This window comes from Trichoplax adhaerens, genomic scaffold, assembly GCF_000150275.1.
Source record: "Trichoplax adhaerens TRIADscaffold_5 genomic scaffold, whole genome shotgun sequence".
NCBI classification, from domain to species: domain Eukaryota; kingdom Metazoa; phylum Placozoa; class Uniplacotomia; order Trichoplacea; family Trichoplacidae; genus Trichoplax; species Trichoplax adhaerens.
Window position 1 is genome coordinate 6,070,170 of NW_002060947.1, and position 18,935 is coordinate 6,089,104.

General features: G+C 33.3%; 5 protein-coding genes across 5 annotated transcripts; 3 read left to right on the forward strand and 2 right to left on the reverse strand.

The window, feature by feature from the left end:
• Positions 1-41: 41 nt before the first annotated feature.
• Positions 42-2,127, forward strand: TRIADDRAFT_25971 (uncharacterized protein; the record flags this gene model as incomplete). Its single annotated transcript, XM_002112526.1, has 5 exons — positions 42-109; positions 451-454; positions 626-641; positions 1,658-1,738; positions 1,937-2,127. 5 exons carry the CDS (start codon positions 42-44, stop codon positions 2,125-2,127), a joined length of 360 nt encoding a protein of 119 aa, XP_002112562.1.
• Positions 2,128-2,820: 693 nt separating this feature from the next.
• Positions 2,821-7,091, reverse strand: TRIADDRAFT_56712 (uncharacterized protein; the record flags this gene model as incomplete). Its single annotated transcript, XM_002112972.1, has 18 exons — positions 2,821-2,962; positions 3,058-3,214; positions 3,319-3,415; positions 3,578-3,689; positions 3,825-4,038; positions 4,138-4,270; positions 4,846-4,992; positions 5,066-5,193; positions 5,278-5,333; positions 5,375-5,406; positions 5,450-5,515; positions 5,600-5,646; positions 5,722-5,799; positions 5,879-5,980; positions 6,080-6,217; positions 6,370-6,448; positions 6,750-6,817; positions 7,010-7,091. The coding sequence occupies 18 exons, from the start codon at positions 7,089-7,091 to the stop codon at positions 2,821-2,823; spliced, it is 1,878 nt and encodes a 625-aa protein (XP_002113008.1).
• Positions 7,092-8,771: 1,680 nt separating this feature from the next.
• On the forward strand, positions 8,772-9,119 carry TRIADDRAFT_24947 (uncharacterized protein; the record flags this gene model as incomplete). Its single annotated transcript, XM_002112527.1, has 1 exon — positions 8,772-9,119. The coding sequence occupies one exon, from the start codon at positions 8,772-8,774 to the stop codon at positions 9,117-9,119; it is 348 nt and encodes a 115-aa protein (XP_002112563.1).
• A 1,586-nt stretch (positions 9,120-10,705) lies between these two features.
• On the reverse strand, positions 10,706-12,528 carry TRIADDRAFT_56713 (uncharacterized protein; the record flags this gene model as incomplete). The annotated part of the gene is made up of 6 exons (XM_002112973.1): positions 10,706-10,942; positions 11,064-11,144; positions 11,567-11,665; positions 11,821-11,898; positions 12,088-12,213; positions 12,424-12,528. 6 exons carry the CDS (start codon positions 12,526-12,528, stop codon positions 10,706-10,708), a joined length of 726 nt encoding a protein of 241 aa, XP_002113009.1.
• Positions 12,529-13,887: 1,359 nt separating this feature from the next.
• On the forward strand, positions 13,888-14,696 carry TRIADDRAFT_56714 (uncharacterized protein; the record flags this gene model as incomplete). Its single annotated transcript, XM_002112528.1, has 4 exons — positions 13,888-14,004; positions 14,168-14,302; positions 14,448-14,553; positions 14,668-14,696. 4 exons carry the CDS (start codon positions 13,888-13,890, stop codon positions 14,694-14,696), a joined length of 387 nt encoding a protein of 128 aa, XP_002112564.1.
• Between the last annotated feature and the right edge of the window lie 4,239 nt (positions 14,697-18,935).

Sequence of the window (18,935 nt, forward strand, 5' to 3'; positions counted from 1 at the left end):
TTCTGCAGCATCGATTCCAATCCACTCGCTCATTTCTAGCCATGGCTGCTCAATTTAGGAAATTTTTTCAAGCACTAGGCAGTAAAGAGTTTCGAAATTATTTAATGAGGTAAATGATGATGTAGAATAAGCCTAGAATGGATTAAGATTGGATCGGGTTAGGTTCAATAATTGTGCAGTAGTCTACTGGTGGTAGCTAAATGGTTTTGCCTAGTGCAAGATCAATCGAGAAGCTTTGATAACCAGCAGTACCCGTAGTCCAACTCCTAGTCTTTAAAATGGAGAGGAATCCATGTTATTTTGACACTAACTTGTCTATCTTGATGTATCAATTTGCAAAAGTAAGGTAGATAGTGATTCGTACTACTTTGCTAAACTCTAATATCTTTAATCTGGGTATTGTCTCTATCGCATGATTGACCGTTTCTCCTTGCATCATTTGCCTTCCAGCACGGTAAGTTTGATTAGTATAATTTTACAATCATGATACTAGTCAATATTCAGTTCCAGCTACGATTCTGCTTGCATAGCAGACACGTGTATCTTATTCCTCTCTTCCAATGACATGTTTACTAATGTTTTCCTTTATCTATACTGGATTCCTGAACGCTCGATGCCACCACAGCATTTTTGGGGGCCAGGTTAGCTGAGTGAAATAAAATAACATACTCGTACTCGTGAGATATTGGACGGCAATAAAGTGATAACCATTTTCAGCAACTAGTCCTCAATCAGTAGTAGCTAAGAATAGCTATACTGTTCTTATACTGGTGTAGTAATTTATTGATAGAGACTATTCTAACAATTTTTCTTCAACAGATTAGTTTATATACTAGTAATTAGCGGTGATTTAGTACAATAACCTTTTCGCCAATTTGCTACCACAATACTCGTAGAATCATCGCTATAGCCACTTAATTAATTGCTACAGAACACGTAAACATCATTGGTACTATAAATAGTAAAGTAAAGAAGCTTCAAGTCCACAATATATTCAATCTGTGTATCCCTACCCGTAAAAATAATCTTTTACATACAATATGTTGCTACTGTAGTACACATGTCGATAACGATCAAATCCATGCTGATCGAATGTTCCTTAGGTGCAGTGAAATTAGTACATTCTTACTTACATGGTAGTTAGAAATACTCCACAGATTTGTCATGAAAACATCGCCTAAGATATCGAATGCTTCTTAGGTGTAGTGGAATAGGTACATTCTTACTTACGTAATAGTTAGAAATACTCCGTAGAACTTGTCATGAAAACATCGCCTAAGATACGAGATAGCTCACTACAATATCAGATATATATGAACTAGTTCAATAGTGAAGGTATATTAAATGAATAATAAATGGCTATCAATACGCCTTTAACCGTTAGGCTACATCGCTATGCCGTTCGGATCAAAGTAGCCCAACGCACGTTGATCTGGAAGTCAACATCGTTTGACTACCCTAGTATTACTTTTCTATCTAGTAGAAGAAATACAGTTGTGAAAACGTCAATGTAGAAACTGTATTTTAATTTATGATCAGCAAATATGAGCGTACAATAATACACTATTGATATATGCGTTGTATACAGTAATACAATATATATAATGCCGAACGTTAATATTATCCTTGTCAATAAAGGTGCATGTTTCTTTTACAGTGGCTAACTGGGGAATTCCAATTGCTGCGATTATTGATATGAAGAAAGATCCCGAAATTATCAGTGGCAAAATGACAACAGGTATATACTTAGATTTCTAACCACTGTATAGGCTAAACCTCAGTTCTGTAACATTATTTACTCATACAAAGTATGTCGATATCATAAAGATGAAAGCCGTATAGGCGTATAGAAATATACTCGTAGATTTGGCCTAGTGAAGCAACATAAATTATCGGTTGGTTAACCACGTATATCTTTTTCTGTCGTCAATTACAGCTTTATGCGTTTACTCAGCCGTGTTTATGAGATTCGCATGGATGGTCCAGCCTCGTAATTATTTATTATTTGCTTGCCATATAACCAACGAAGGTGCTCAACTGATCCAAGGAGGCCGTTTAATACGCTACACGTTAGTACTAACAAGAAGAGTATTTATTCCATTCGTTGTTGAATTGCAAATCATTTAACGTAAAATAATCAATGTATTCTTATTCACCAAATCTGATCAAACTCTGCTAATCTTTGATTTTAAAAGGCTTACCGGAGAGAAGTAAAGTACCCTTGTTCAATGACTTAAAATCCCGTATGATCTCCTTATAGGCTATATAACATGCAATTCAGAATGTTACAGGGGTAAATTGTGTACGCGAATTTTCGAAAAATATTCAACTTCAATGGATCGTTTATGATTGGCTCTGCAAAACAATCCATCTGCCTATATAATTAGAGAAGACTTTGATATTGTCAAGTTTTCGTGCCTACAGATATTAACGATATTAAACCTTGCTATCACTACCAGTATTATTAACATAGAATTGGATATGATCAATTTGCAAACCATTTTTACGGAAAAATTATAGTGAGGCTATCAAATTTAAATTAGTTTATTCTAAATTAAAAATTTTTTATCTTTAAATTGCCATTGGTCCATTTTGCGGTATGTTGAAATTGCAATATCAACAGTAAATCAGTAAGCTTGTATAATTATCTGTCAAGAGACCTTGACAGGAACTTTTCAAGACGACCATTGTCAAATATCGCATTTGAAGTCACTGTGCGGTCAAATCCTAGCGTGTCTTATTTTATAAATTTCTTTTATTCAACAAGATCAATAGAAATAAATGTAATTTTGTTTGACAAATTTTGATACACATATTCCTTTACAAAGCAATTACATTTCGTCCTTTCGATGTCTTTTGAATCTTATTTAAAACTTCTAAACAGTGAATGTCAAGCTGTAGTGCCATGTAATCTGAAACGCGAAATGATGCATCTTCTTGCGAAACTTCTGATGATCGAAGTCTGCAATGAGGTGTTTACTATAGTCAATAATTGCTGAAGCATATTTATTAAACTTAAAAGTATTTATACAATATTTCCAATATCAAAAGACTTACAACATTAATTTATCTCGAAGTTCAGTATTGCTTCTTTCTTCATCATCTTCAACGTTTGTAGCCACTTTTCTATACTTTAACCAACTGAAACAAGCATCACGCTGTCTTTCAAGCATAAATAGTAAGATCGTACAGTTATAAGCTGCTTCTCGGTTTGCTATACGTGAAAGAAACTGAAATTTTAGTTCGTGCGACGCGATTATTGTAAGATGAAAACTGTAATGGAACTTAAAAGTAAGATGACGCCTTATTAAGTCACACCTTCATTAAAATGGAAACTATCTTGTAGCAATTTCAAGCCATCACTTAATTTTCCTTGGTTGATTTTAATCAAGGCGATATTATTCAATATTCTCGACTACGGCAAAGCATATTTTATGACAATATTAAGAGAAAATTCAATCAGATTTGCGAAAGCGATATGGCCGGTAATTATAACAGTAAAAGGGTAGCTATAAGCATAGCAGAAAACTGTATCAACATTTAAAGAAACTGTAAATAACTTGTGTCTTTAAGTTACTTTAATTTTGGCAATAGATGCGAAATAGCCATTAGGATCACCAACAACTAGGTCGTCTTGCATATGTAAACGATAAGACATTGGTAAAACCTTATTCACAATTTGGAGTGCCCTACAAATTATACAACCAAGCATATACAATATTACATTATTTCTATAGCTGCATACAAAGAAATTGATACTTCTGAAAAACATAGTAAATCAGGACATCATGTCGTAGAATATAAATCAGAAACATTTAAATTACTTCGTAAATAACTGGCTGGCTTCCTCAAATTGCTTTTGATGATAAAGAGCATCCGCTTTCATCAGTAAAACTTGCAGAAATAACCTTATATTATTATTAGTCGATAAACTCTCCTTTGTCACTTTCCTCTTTTTTGAAGGATTAGCATCACTGGTAACCGGCATGTAACTACTGGAACTTCGTAATTTTTCAATTTCATCTTCAATATGTCCTACTACAATACGTAAAAATGCTTGATGAAACTACAGTGCAATTAATCAGCGGAAATTCTTTTAAACATTTAACATGTACGATAGTAATTAGCAATACAAACCTTTCTCTTCCATTATGGATACAAGATAGTTACATATGATTAATGCATCATCATATTGACAATTGCAAAGTAACGATGTTATCGCAAGACGGTAAATAATAGAAATATCCGGTGCTACAGATAAATGCAATACCTAGAAAGTTAGAAAGTTGGATAGGATATAAGAAACTTACAAGTACAATTGCCCTTGACAGTAACCATATTCAAAAATACCTCAAAATTCCATTTTGTGTTAATAATCGATAAGCAGTTTAAGTAAAGTTTGCTGGCAAAAGAATATCTATAAAACCCGCTTAGTTAGTATAGTATAAATATGAGCGCTCGCGTAGTGGATGATTGGTAGCAGTGTAAACGTCCAAATTTATCATAAAACACACAGTTCAATTTTACCTCTGTGCGCGAAGGAATCGAGATGCTACCTCACTACAGAGAAGTACAGGATTCATACAATTACTATCCACAGTAGATGCAAACCGAAATCGGCCAGAAACATCCATAGAAGTCAAATCACCATGATTATCATACATCAACCTGCAGTTTTTAATGCGGTGATTTGCAGAAGTAACAGCCATAGCCAGATTCTGAATAATCTATACGTAAATGTAAGTTTAGCTTTCTAAAATAAGTACCATATGATATTATGACTGACTGTCTAGACTGATTACTCTATGCTGTATTGATCTTTTAGTATACGTAGTATGCAGTTACATCTGCTAGATATTGTAGCATTTGAACTTCCTTCTCTTTGGCACCCGTAACTCTAAATATTTTGGCTATGTTAAGTAGTGGCTCCACGTTATCAATACTTATTGAAAGGGCTTCTTTATAGTTTAGCAATGCTGTTATATATTTTTTCTAGAGAAAAAATACATTTTTTTAGTCTTATTAATACGCGTATGTCGACGCTAGCAATGCTGTACTTCTATACCTGCGATGCAAAGCAACATCCAATCATGTTAAATGCGGTTGCTTTGTAGACCTCATTGGGTTGTGAACAAACAACTTTGAAGTAGTCGAGAGCTTGATCGATACGGTTTAATTTGTAGCTATTAAAACCTGCAAAAAATATAATTATGTAAGCTTAGAAATGTGGAAACATATGAAAAAGTAATAAGTATAATACAGTAAAACAAAGCGTACCTTGCAGTACATGAACTACAGTAGGATCGCTAATCTCTTGTGTCAGTTGTTGAAGACTGACATCATAACATTTTTGATGAAAGGATATCAAGGCTACCATAATATTTCTTTGTAAAAGAAGTTTATTTCCTTGAATTAAAAGGTAAAATACCTACAATTAATTGCTGCAAACCTCACATGCGAGCCATTTAATAGCTGTATAAACATCTCTTTTACTTTCCAACATTTCAGTTGAATCCTAGATGTTAAATAATTGAACATCTCATCAATAAGGACATACTAGAACTAATAATTACATCTCATTAAATCGATTAATACTTACCAAATAGCTCGGCTGAAGTAGATCCAACAATTTACTAGCCGTATCGTCTACAATAAAGTCAAAAGAAAGTAGTAAATACGATATGTAAATTCATCTTTACTGACAGAGCTACTAAGACATACATTTATCTTTAATGAGTAGCAGAGCCGACATAATGCAATATGCATTCCATAAATCTGGTACAAGTTCGATCATGAGATCTGGGAGAGTAAGAAGGTATGATATTTAGATAAATAAATAAAAACTCGCATTGAATCCCTTTAAATCAACACAGATTACCTCCGTTGCCAGAAACCCAGCTAAAGATGTTCTTTGCAACAAGGCCAATATCATCATCTGCATTGTCTGTCTTAATATCCTGCTCAGTTAAGACTAGTGCAACTATAATGCAAAATGACACATAAACATATTAGCTAAATAATTAATTGCAGAAATTTTACTTTTTATATCATCTCATTTGAATATCATCTTCCATCTTACTAGATCTTAAGCAGTTCGTAAGTTCTGTCACTAATTCATCAATGGGAGTAACAGATTGGCATTGCAAGTGGAGAATACATCTGTTAATAGTAGCGGATAACGAGCATCTCATAATCATAACATTTTTGAGAGGTAATCCTGCATTACAGATTAAGATAAATTATGTTATATTCGTCCTCTATAAATTATAAGTATTATACATATAAGCACATACAACAGTTTCCATTTATAATTTAGCCCAATTTTGAACACATAACAGCATCTGAGCGGTATCATATTCAATAACTTACCTGAAATAATCTCTATTAGCTTCGATAGATCCTGTAATATATCAGTAGCATTTTGATCATCTTGACCTAAGAGAAAACTCTAGCCAAATGGAAAAAAATTGTCAAGAATCTTCATATCTAACCTGGCGTATTATTTCTTAATTCATTTAACCTTAATATTTTGCATCATTTACGATTGATACAAATCTTTGCATTGACGTCTTTGATTTTAACATCATAAGCTATGTCAACGTACGTACACTGTCCTTCAAATGGATATGATTTTAATACTATATAGGACAGCTAGTACTTCATTGTGTCTTGCTCAAAGATTATGTAGTGATTGTAATTAATCTACAATCACTCGTCTAGAGCAACTTCAAATTTCCTTTATAGCAAACCTGAGCTCTGCAAGCAAGTTTATTGTTCTGGACTTTAATTTCTTCAGAGTCAAATGTAGGGAAATGAACTGATGAATGAGCAAATAAATGGGTTAGTAATTCTTATCGCTTTTTACATTGACAGTATAGAATAGGAAAAACGAAATTCCGATATAATAACGTCTTTAGCATCGAGAAGAGAATACACAAGTATGCATTGTAATACGAGAAAGTATACTTGCATCATTTGTTTTCAGCATGATATAGGAAGAACAGCTTACCCTCGTTTAATATTGCAAAACTGTCAGAGAACTTTCCTTGCTTATAATAATCCCATGCAAGTATTTGCTTCTTGTTATCCATTTCCTTTAAAGTTTAAATTTCGATTAGTTCCACGATTAAGCCATGCAATATTTTGTTTTCCGTCCCGTAAAACTAGCTCGATAAATTCTCTCTAAAATTGCTCACTTCTTCTTTTGCATGATCTGCAGAGAATCAAACAAACTGTCCCTGATCCAAGCCTTAAGACCCTTTCTATCTAACTCACAGCTATAATACTAGCACGTAGCTCACTTAATAGCTATTTAAAAACAGACTCCAAAATTTAGTCCTACTAAACGAAAACTATAGTAACTTTTCCACTATTTCCATTAGGACACCGATCTGCAAACCTTCCTAAGGATAGCAGAGTAGCTCGGCTCGAGTACTCTAGTTGCTATGATAACGCTAGATGGGCGGACAGACAGTTTACAGCAATCTACTGTAAAACATAGACACTCCGAACATAGAAATAGACAGTCCATAGTAGAGTACAGTATGGAAAATTTCTAATACAAAGTAGTAAAATAGAAGGTACGTTAGCGTAGCAAGTCTAGTCAGAAATACCAGCAGTTGAACTGGAAGACGAGCTTGCCGAGGTCTCCATCAGCATTTAGTTTGTTGCTTTCAATTCTGGATGGTAAACGAAGATTATTTTGATTGGCATCATAGGTTTGTATAGCACTGTATTATGCATTGATATGATCAATCTCGTTAACGATATTATTGTGGTCAATTTGTGGAATGTTCTTAGAGTTTAGTGTATGCTGTAAAGCTTCCTAATCGCTATTGCTTCGACTACAGCATGCGAGTAAATACGAGCTCGTTAAGCAACGCTGCTAAGAAGGTCTTGTAGCTTTTTGCATATGCTTCAATAGTACTTACTCTATTATTTGAAAATGAGTGTGGAATATCACCTAGTGCATCAGTAGGCAAGATATAAGAATGTATGCTAGCTGTTACTGTCTCATTTACTACTGTATCTATTCCGCTTTGGCTTCCAATTAGCGTTAAGCAACGCTGCTAAGAAGGTCTTGTAGCTTTTTGCATATGCTTCAATAGTACTTACTCTATTATTTGAAAATGAGTGTGGAATATCACCTAATGCATCAGTAGGCAAGATATAAGAATGTATGCTAGCTACTACTGTCTCATGTACTACTGTATCTATTCCGCTTTGGCTTCCAATTAGCGTTAAGCAACGCTGCTAAGAAGGTCTTGTAGCTTTTTGCATATGCTTCAATAGTACTCTATTATTTGAAAATGAGTGTGGAATATCACCTAGTGCATCAGTAGGCAAGATATAAGAATGTATGCTAGCTGCTACTGTCTCATTTACTACTGTATCTATTCCACTTTGACCTCCAATTAGAGCAGATCATCAACTACAGTAATTCGATTTTATTACAACTTCCTTCCTGCATGCAGAGACTTTGACAGTGGGCCGGTGTTCTCACACTTTCAAATTTCTATACTATATATGAGCAGCCTGGATAATTGCTGCAAGTAGATTGCTAATTCAATACTGTGTGATCATATATCATCATTGTTACTACTCAGATTCCTGCCGGTTTCGCCTTCAGCAAAGATTGTTCAGCCAATATTTTCTTTGGCGTAGCGCTTGGCAGCTGTTGCAACTAAAACGAATACAAGCATATTAATTTACACTGCTTTCTCAAACTTGAAATAATTACCTACATTTTATGGATTTACTTCAAGAAATTTATGGATAAATCAAAGCAACAAGTATGGTTGTCCATACGCGAACAAAAATCATCAGAAAATACACTTTTATGCCTACTGCAAGGTTTACAAGGCGTTACAACAATCATTGAGCTAGTCAATGAGCAAAAAATTCATGGAAAAATTGATTCAGTTGATGGTTATTCGAATGTCACTATGTCTGATGCTGATATTTTAACTTTAAATGGTAAAAGATTGCATTGTCCTATGATATTTATCCAAGGGAGAAAGATTCGTTACGCTCACATTCCGCCTCATATAGATATAAGCAAAACAATCAATAGATCACTTGGAAATTTAAGGCGAATGCGAGCCAACATCAGAAGATAACACTACTCTCTAAGAACATCTCCTTTAAAGGTATTCAAAATCCTGATCCAGATTTTATGTTTAGGGTAATTATCATTCGATTATACAGTGTAGTGGATCTACTAGAAGATACAACATAGACGTTTATAAAATTATTGGTAAATCGACGGAGAATAACCCGTAATAACTTGTAATTATAATTATAATCAAAGTAGATCCTTGAATTGTTATAAAGTGGAAATCTTGCATTTACCTATCACAAAAGTTTTTGAATCAGAAAGCAAGTAAAATCAATTGATTCACCCATTCTTTAGATTCTTTAACCTTTACATAGCTACCGCTGTAAATTGCTTTAGTAATCTATCAACAGGATGTTGTATAAGGCTATCAATGCACTACGAATGTGGAAACCACAAAACACTAGTATGATTTGGCTCATGGTTGAACTACTGAATTATAATATTATACTATTTCATCCGTAATAACAAATTATGGCGTTCGTTAATATGTAAAGGAAATATGCTACGTCCTTCAAATATTTTGCACATCAATATACTTCGTTTTGTACATATGTACATTTCTAATCGATTTAACTTTGTATAAATTTACTGTAACCTGACCAGACATGTTATTCATGCAGAAATTGAATGTTTATGGACATGTTAGTGTCCTTACTTAGTCATGATTTATGATCAATGCTGCCTTTTTAATGTAGTTAGCAATAATTTAGCACCAATGATTTCATAACCTTTATTTCTGTAGATAAAAAGGTTGTATAGATTAATCAAAGACTTGATTTACTGTTGTTGCCATAATAAAATATTTTAATAGCCAAAGTTAATACCGGTATTAATCGCAAAGGATACATGCAAGGTAACAAAGGTTAGCTGCATCCTAAGCAATTCAATTGCATGACTATAACTGAAGTTATTGTATCACATATCACTGACACATTCAGTTATAGTTTCGTTATAACCATAAGAATTAATTATTATGAACGTTTGAATTGATGAAATGATTCACCAAAAGCGCAACAAATAGCTACTATTGCCATTGACATTAGTGTTCGACCATTTTCTATAGGCATACACCACATATATATACACATATCTGCCTGATATTGTCCATAAAACTGTAACAATCATACCCAAAGTCGAATCATTTCTTCATTTAACTACTTCAGAAATGTAACATGTAGCATTAAATGCAAATATTTTGAATTTCTGCCCGCTTAACAAAAGAACATACAAGACTTGTTTTAACTAAAATTAATCATGTAATAAAAGTATCATTTAAGATGTCCATGAAAGCTTGATAGGCTGTCGTTTTGGCATGGGACTAATTAACGGCGTTCCATCGTGTGGTTGAAAATATTCACGTCTTCGATGATAATCTACTTGAGGAGGATCCCATCCTTTGTCAATCAACTTATTTACTTGACTTGTATTTTTTTCTGTATTCATCCGTTTTCTTTAACCCAACAGTAAAAAATACCAAAAGTATGGATAAAGATCAGTACTTTGAAAACATTTACCAAAACTACAATTTATTGGGCTCCGTACGTATATATATATAAGAAAAGAAAAAAGAATTTGTGCATTGAGTTATTACCTGCTTTGAGTCCGTATATTACTCGTGATATCATATAATTCCATTTTAATCCAATCACGACTATCATCTTGCCCACGCCCAAGAGGTACTAACGGGGATGAAGGTAAACGATATTTAGCTAATTCCCTTGAAGAGCAACTCACACCAGTATCACATCTTCTAACAGTACGATCTTCAGCTGTTCTAGCCCTTTCTTGCAAAATTAGTGGATCGCGAATTGGTGCCGCCGATCTCTGTATCAGATTCAAGTAAGGGAAGAATTAGATGTTTGTATGGGTCCACATTTTATTGTAGTGCTAGCAAATAGGATACACGAAGACAGAAAGGCAATGCCAGTACTACTGTTTCATTTACCCTAGAGCCATGATATCGATTTCGTTGCAAGTGCACTGGATCATATTCTTCAGGTGAATAATCGTCTAACAATACTTTATACTAGATTGAGATTATACCAAATATAAGTAAATCATCAAGCTAACAAAGTGTAAAATGCCTATCTTCTTAGCTTAATTAGCATCTATTAGCGAAATGATATAAGATATCAATTTTAACTATTGATTAGATTGTATCCAAAAACAATCACATTATATTTGAAACTGCGATTAAAAATTTAAGAAAGCGCTTATGATTAATTGACAACCTTCCTATTTGTGTATTGAATATATTGATCGATAAGATGGCGCTTTTCCTTATTAATTTTATTATAATCTTTCATAACGTCGTTTACGCGAATCTATCAGTTTTGAATAGATTAATAATTGAGATTTTTCAGTTGAACTCAATACAACATCTGAATACAATTCGACCCTTGTCTGTCTAAAAATGAATAATTCCGTAAAAAACGCATCATAGGTCACCTGTACAACATCATAAACATGCTCATTCCATTTTTTATTCAACATCCTCTTTTTTCGGTCATGTTTTTCATCCTCATATTCCACATATTGGTTAACACCCTAATTAGTGAAATTTTATTATCAATATGAAGACATAATTTAATGAAATACAAATGCAAGTACTGTACTGTGTACGTGCACCTATAATCAAAAATAAGTTCATGTCATCCTGCATTGATCTCGATAATAATAATCATCCTTCTGTAATGACTAACCTTGACGAAAGTATCTTCTACATTTTTTAAGCGTGAATAAAGTCGCCTTGCCTCAAGAGATTCATGATCTAGTCTTTCCTAAGAATTGTGAATATCAAAAAATAATCATCAATGCTGTGATTGGCAATTAATACTAAACAATACGCAGTATGGTCTACTATACACAAATAAATTTGAATAGTATAACCGGATGAGTCCACCTTTCTTTATGGCTCGATTATTATTATGAGTAGTACTTATAAAAGTGCTCGTTAAAATGTTAGCTACCTTTAATGAATCCTTACTAATCCAGCCCTGTTTTCTTAATTTATTAAGCGTATTAAATGATGCTGATGTAGCCGGTTTGGCCGGAGCTGATGAAGTGCGGTTTCTTTGCGCAAGCTTTCTATAAAACTGTTAAAAATTATTTAGGAATTAAATATAATTCGCTCTTAAAATATGAAAAAACAAAACTACGACATTGCCAGTGGCGCCTAACAGATAATAAAAGAACTGGCGGTTCTTTAACATATATATAAATGCTTCAATTTTAATCCTTTACGCTATAGTTAGGATGGATTCTATGTAGTTGGATGATCCTATAGTTATAATCAAGTGTCTTACCGAGGATCTTATTTCATCGTCACTGTTATTGAGTATATCTTTAGTGAACTGATCCGAAATAATAGTTAGATTATCTTTGTTACTCTTTTCGAATGTCTTCTTCATATCCGAATGCAAAACCGTAGTAAAATAGAATGGAAATCTTATTGTTTCATTTATCCAGTGTAAAAATATCCTTAGGAGATAATAAGTTCGATTTTCTTTCCAATTTTACAGCACCAAGCCAAATAATGGCAGAATACAATTTCTTGTCTCGTCCTTACAAGGGATGATTATTATCTTCAATCTACTTGATTATTTTGATTGTAACCTTACATTAATTGTAACTGTAGTTGAATTCTTTTTGTGTATTCTTTCGTGTGAAAATTTTAGAGCTATCTGAATCTTTCATACAAACAACACCTAAGCGATAATCCTACTTAACTTATATAAAAGCATAAATAGCCATTTATCAAGCGAAGAGGCATAACCAACTAGAACAACAAATGTTAAAGGTAAAATTGAATCATGTATACAACTGCTAATCTTAAGAACTGACTACTTTAGCCTAGAGAAGTAGAACTGTATGCGACTACAGCAATTGTCGTTGTCTATCGACTGTGTTTTCTTCTGTGGCTGTGCGATGATTATATCGTATGGAATCCATAGCAACGCAACGCTATTAATTGGCATGCGCATTCAATTTGTTACCCAAGCAACCGTAGGGCCCAAACCTCCTAATTTCCTCTTTTACTCCTCATAAAAATATTGCATTGCATGCAATCTGTGAATAGTGTTATAGCGAATACTACTGCCAATTTCGTTCAAAGTACAGTAGCTTGATAAATTTATGAGTGCGCAGCCTAAATTAACTGACAACAAGTAATTGTGATTATCTGTGAAACCGCTTGCCGTTTAAGAATTCAGTAATATCGTGGCTTGAGGATCTAGTTATACAAAAGCCGCAACCTTTCACGATTTCGAAAATCTATAGATACAATTTGAAGATTGAAGGTGCCATCGATAAATTATATCGATATCCAATTTTGATTACTTCAGTATAGAATTTTACCGATTAAAGTCTGCAACGAAACTGTTACCAATTGCAAGATATTGAAGTATCGCAGCGCGAGCTTCCTATTTACCATACCAGAGCAACGGAAAAGATAGACGAATTGATCAACTTATACTGTCAGAGATTTACCCTTTGGCTAACAAATCTGAAGTTTCTGTATCTTACTGATTCCCAGTCGGAAGATAATTAGAGCTTCCAATATAAATACTGAATATTTTTGTCAATATTGTGAATATTATATCATTGATTAGAAACCCAACTACATTAGCTTCTCTATTTAGCTAGCAGTGATACGAGTTCAGTGTCCTTGCAAGAGAACCTTATTTATTATCAATCAGATCATTGATTGACATGTTATAGCTTAAGAACTTCTACTAAAGACGTATTTCGTACAAAGTGTCTAATTTAATATGAATCAGTTACATGAACTACTCGGTGAAGCACTATTATCAACAAAACATGTTCAACACTGCGCAATAATTCGAGTGAAAGATGCCTCCTTGAGAGCAAGTTCCGTTGGGTTAACGGTAAGTTGAAAGAAGTAAAATTAATTGCACTGTTGTATCAGTTTGCTAGTCTATTATATTTAATCATATGTACCACCCAAGGCTGAAAATGTTGCGTTTTCAGGAGTATCAAAGCATAGAGAATAAAAATCTAGTGTAATGACTGTTATTTTGATCTTTTTAGCTGGATAATGACCAGATAAATCGCTTCGTGATGGCCGTAAAAGACCCGGCTACTAGTCGTGAGGAAGGACTGATGTATGATGGAAAAAAGTACAAAGTAGTTCGAGCTGATAAGCAGTCCGTCTATGCAAAATATGTAAGTAAGGTTACTTCTGAATGCCTTTAATTTGAATTCTTAGTTATAAGATAGTTAAAATATAGGAAAGGAACATGGAGACTTTAAAATCTTCATACTGACAGGCTTAGTTCAAAATATAAAAATTTTTGCATTACTTAATAAGGGTAAAGAGGGAATCATTATATCTATTACTGCCAATCTTATGATTTTATCGATCTATAACGATAGTATGCATTCAAGCATATGCGTAGAAGCCACCGAAAAGCTAGGTAAAATTGATAACATAACAATATTGAATGTTATAAGTTGTTTTCAGATTTTCAGATATAACTAAAATAGCTGTTACGTGGTGGTCACTGCTGTATACTTCTTTGTAATTTCAGGTGAATACTTTCGAGAGAAGGACAGATAAAGTTGTCATATGCGGTATAATCAATATTATTACGGTACTCTGTATATAAGTTGACTAAATTCGGCTCACAGGCTAATAATTTCAGCAATAACACTACTAATATAATTGACGTTAATGTAATTAACATTATATTTAATAAAGTTAACTTAATAAAACAACAAGTGAAGCAACTAATAGCTACTGAATTCTGTTATACTTGCAAGATCAGTGCGTTTACACAATTCTCGTTCATAACAATTTTTATAATTGCCTGATCAATAAATTTATTTACTGTAGATTTGCACTCACAAATAAAATAATAGATACTGCTTCAAACTCTATGATCAACACTTATATGATTACAGCATTGTTTTACGACTTGAGCGAATTTGAATCAAAACGATATTGTTGTCCATTGCATTTCCAAGATAGCTTAAATTTCAACAAATAGGGTAATGATCAAACATTTTACTATTTGTATATAAAAGTTGTTCATATCCATTTCCTGTAAAATTGTTTATCATAATTAATTAGAGTACAGTATGTTGATGAATGATGAAATTTGTACTGTTTACGTACCAATAACATTTTATACTTTTGCTGCCCTATTACTACCTCCTTGGCGTGTGACCTCAAATTATGGAATAATGCATGAATGTATTAATACAGTATTGTATAAAAATGACTGCAATAAAGAGCTTCTAGGGACCCTCCGTAGTAGCTGCAGTATGTAACACATAATATAAGATCACTAGATGATATAATTTACTATTACTATCCTGCAATAATGATTGATTCGATAGTTTGAGGAAATTTTTGTCTCTCAATTATTTAAATATAATGAATTAATGATTGTCAGTAAAAAGGAGTACAGTACCCAGATAATGATGGAAAAATGATCTCTTTATTTTAAGCATTAACAGTGAGCTAATTTAGCAATTTAAAGCCTTAGTAATAATTAAAATTTCTGGTCATTAAAGATCATACATGATAATCACGATTGAACGGGCTGCATTTATATTAATAAACGTTGACATAAAGTTTAAGTAACTGAAAAATAAAGTTTAAAGCACATTCACAGTACATTTAGTCTGCAACAGTTGCTCTATCTAAATTGTTTCAAATTTAAGTGTGTACATTACTAAAAGCTAAGGCAACAACAAATATCTAAACTAGTGCCATAGTAGAAATATGTAGTTAATAATCGTAGAATTAAGCTAATTACAGCTTAAAATTTATACCTAGTTTTCATTTATAGCCGTCCGTAATCATTATTTCGCCTTTTGTAGTAATAAACAATACCGTAGATGATAATGCACAGCCCTACGCCCAATGCAATACCTCCAATGAAAGAACCACCATCAAAGCCTTTAGCACTGCTGCCAGAGTGAGTTGGAGTACTCTGGTTACCACTACTAGTGGGGTGCATGGAGGATACACTTACAGACATACTAGGATGTACGACAGTTGCAGATGGAGTTGGATTTGCAGATGATGCTGGCTGAGCATGAGACGACATCATTTGAGACGACATCATATCGGATGCCATCTTGGATGAAGTCATTACTGGAGAGTGATGCATCGTTGCTGATGTACTGCCCATTGGCATTGCGCTACCAGAAACGGTACCACTAGCAGCAAGATCAAAATCGTCCAATTCTTCAACGTTAACTAGGTCAATAAGTATAAAGATCGCAGAAATCCGTTACTTGCTGGGTAAAAAAGTAAATTTCGGTCGTAATAATCATTCGAATACTGATGGCCTCTTAATTACAGGTTACAGAAAGGTATAATCAGGGACTAGAAAATGATACAATTAATTATAAAATTATGCGGAAATACATAACTCATTTTGGGTATTTTATGGAAGGATTAATTTCCGGTGATAATTAATATACGCGTATATTTGTAAGTTTCAACGGGCATACAAAATTAAAGAAATTTCATAATAATCTACGACACTTTGATAAAAGCGTCAATGTTGCTATTACTACCAGTACATCAAGCTACAGTATAACAGCATCCATTGTAACTTAATAACGATGAGTCGCTCATATTTGTGATAGTTGTATTCTTATGATGCTATACGGAATAAACAATAGCAATCGGTCGATCAAGTACAAAATGTATCAGTTGACCATAGTTTTAGTATATATATATTGTAAGCTTTGCATGCCAATAACAGTTAGAACTTTGGAAAATGATATAATACAATCCTTCATGTATCAATCTAATGCAGCAGATGTGTTGATACAAAGGCTGAGCTTTATGAAATACCTTAGATCGTATACGCGTATCTATCAATAGATGATATTGTTGTTATGCAAGGTATATCACATACGTCACGCGATCGTAAATCACACCATAAACTATATCAAATGAAGCAACAAATACGCACAATATACAACAGTTTTTGTCAATCATATACAAGGATGTACTGTATATAATATACCTTTTATTCACAAAGCTTTACTTACAGAGAATAATTGAAAATTGAGGAAAATACTGGATTACCGCATATTATTTATCTTTCAAGATGTCAAACTGTTGGATTATTGTATGATTGTAAAGTAAACCCCCAATTATACTGTATTACCAATACTGTACACCCACCTACACAATATACCGTCTGTAAGTACGCGAAGACATACAGTACAGAACAGCATATTGGAGTCTATAGTTGTACAGTGAAATTGATGTTATTGACTGCGAACAGTTGATTCTAAAATTATATAATTACTTATAAGTAATACAGTAGTTATCGATGAGTACTATACAATGGCATATATGGTTTTTCGTTGACTGTACAGAACATAATAACATTATGATAAAAAATAATATTTTGCTTATACCATATGGGTCATTTAGCAGACAATGAATCAGTTATGATCGCATTTTCTAAGTTTTTGTCGAATATCATACCAAGATGAAAGATAATAACATGAAGTCTTTTGAAACACTAAAAAATACAGGATTTGCGTTCATCGTTTTATCAACATAGTACATACAGTACTGCAAAAAGCAAAAAGTAGAATTGTAAGTTCTTGAAACCGGAAATTGGAGGTGAAAACAATTATCTGTACTCTATTATATTGTGCACTTAGAAGCCGTTGACTGTATAAAAAAGGTCGTTAAATGCTTACGCAATAGCGTCAGTTTCATCAATTCTCTCAACATATGCAGTACATTAGAGTTGTGCATAATTATATCATGAAAATTGACTACCATAATTAGTCGTAGTACTGTAGATAGACAGTGAACGATTGCAAAGAGACAGCACATAAATGTATGTTAATGTAATCATTACGCGATAATAATTATATAATTAATTGATCGCATTGATAATAGGCGCAACTACGCAGTATTTGCCATTCTAAGATCCTCAATACCACCACTTTAGAGGGAATTAACAAATAAAGACGTATACGTCAGCTTTAGTTGCCAATATTACAACGTATTTTGACCACATAAACCATTTGTACGAGCACTTTACGAGTTTACCGTCACTCGTCTACGTATATATGAAATTAAGGGTAAAAGCTATTAATTAACGCAGCGTACACAGTCAGTTTTATACAACAACACTATTCCACTGTCATGTAAAGCAACATTTCCACTTTTTTTTTTTTACAGTTACAATACAGGATTATTGACTTGTAAGATGAAGTAAAGTCAATAAGTTCAGTTGAACTTATCAGGCACATATTGTGCAATGGACTTTATCCGAAGTTGTTACATATTTATTTGTAATTTTAAAAATTTATTATTGCAAAGTAATCGAAAATAAATGGGGGAGTTTTCTGCAAGAAAAATAATTTCTAAGAGCAATTTTTGGAAAAAGTTGGAGAATCACAGTTTACGCCGCGCAATATCATATAAGCTTTACTGCTCAGTCGTGTAAAGTATCTACGGTTCTTATTATTTAGTCTTCAATAGATGAATCATAGCATTTGAAAATTGGGATTCACTGTTGGGAGTTTAATTTGCGTTGCATTTACGCCTAGTACTTGTTGTAATGTCAGTGATTTTCTACGTCGTAATAACTGAACGGTATTTTAAGACAAAATTCAATTGTATTTCAAATGAGTACTGTACCGTTGAGAACGATTTAATAACGAAACTTGTTTGGCATCAACTAAGCCAAAAAAAAAATAGTAGCCGTCTAGGCATGGGGCAACTCAGCACGCGAGTGAGTGACTGGACGGTACTGGATATTGGTCGATCAGAGGAAGAGTGATTTTGGAGCATGAACAAGTAAGA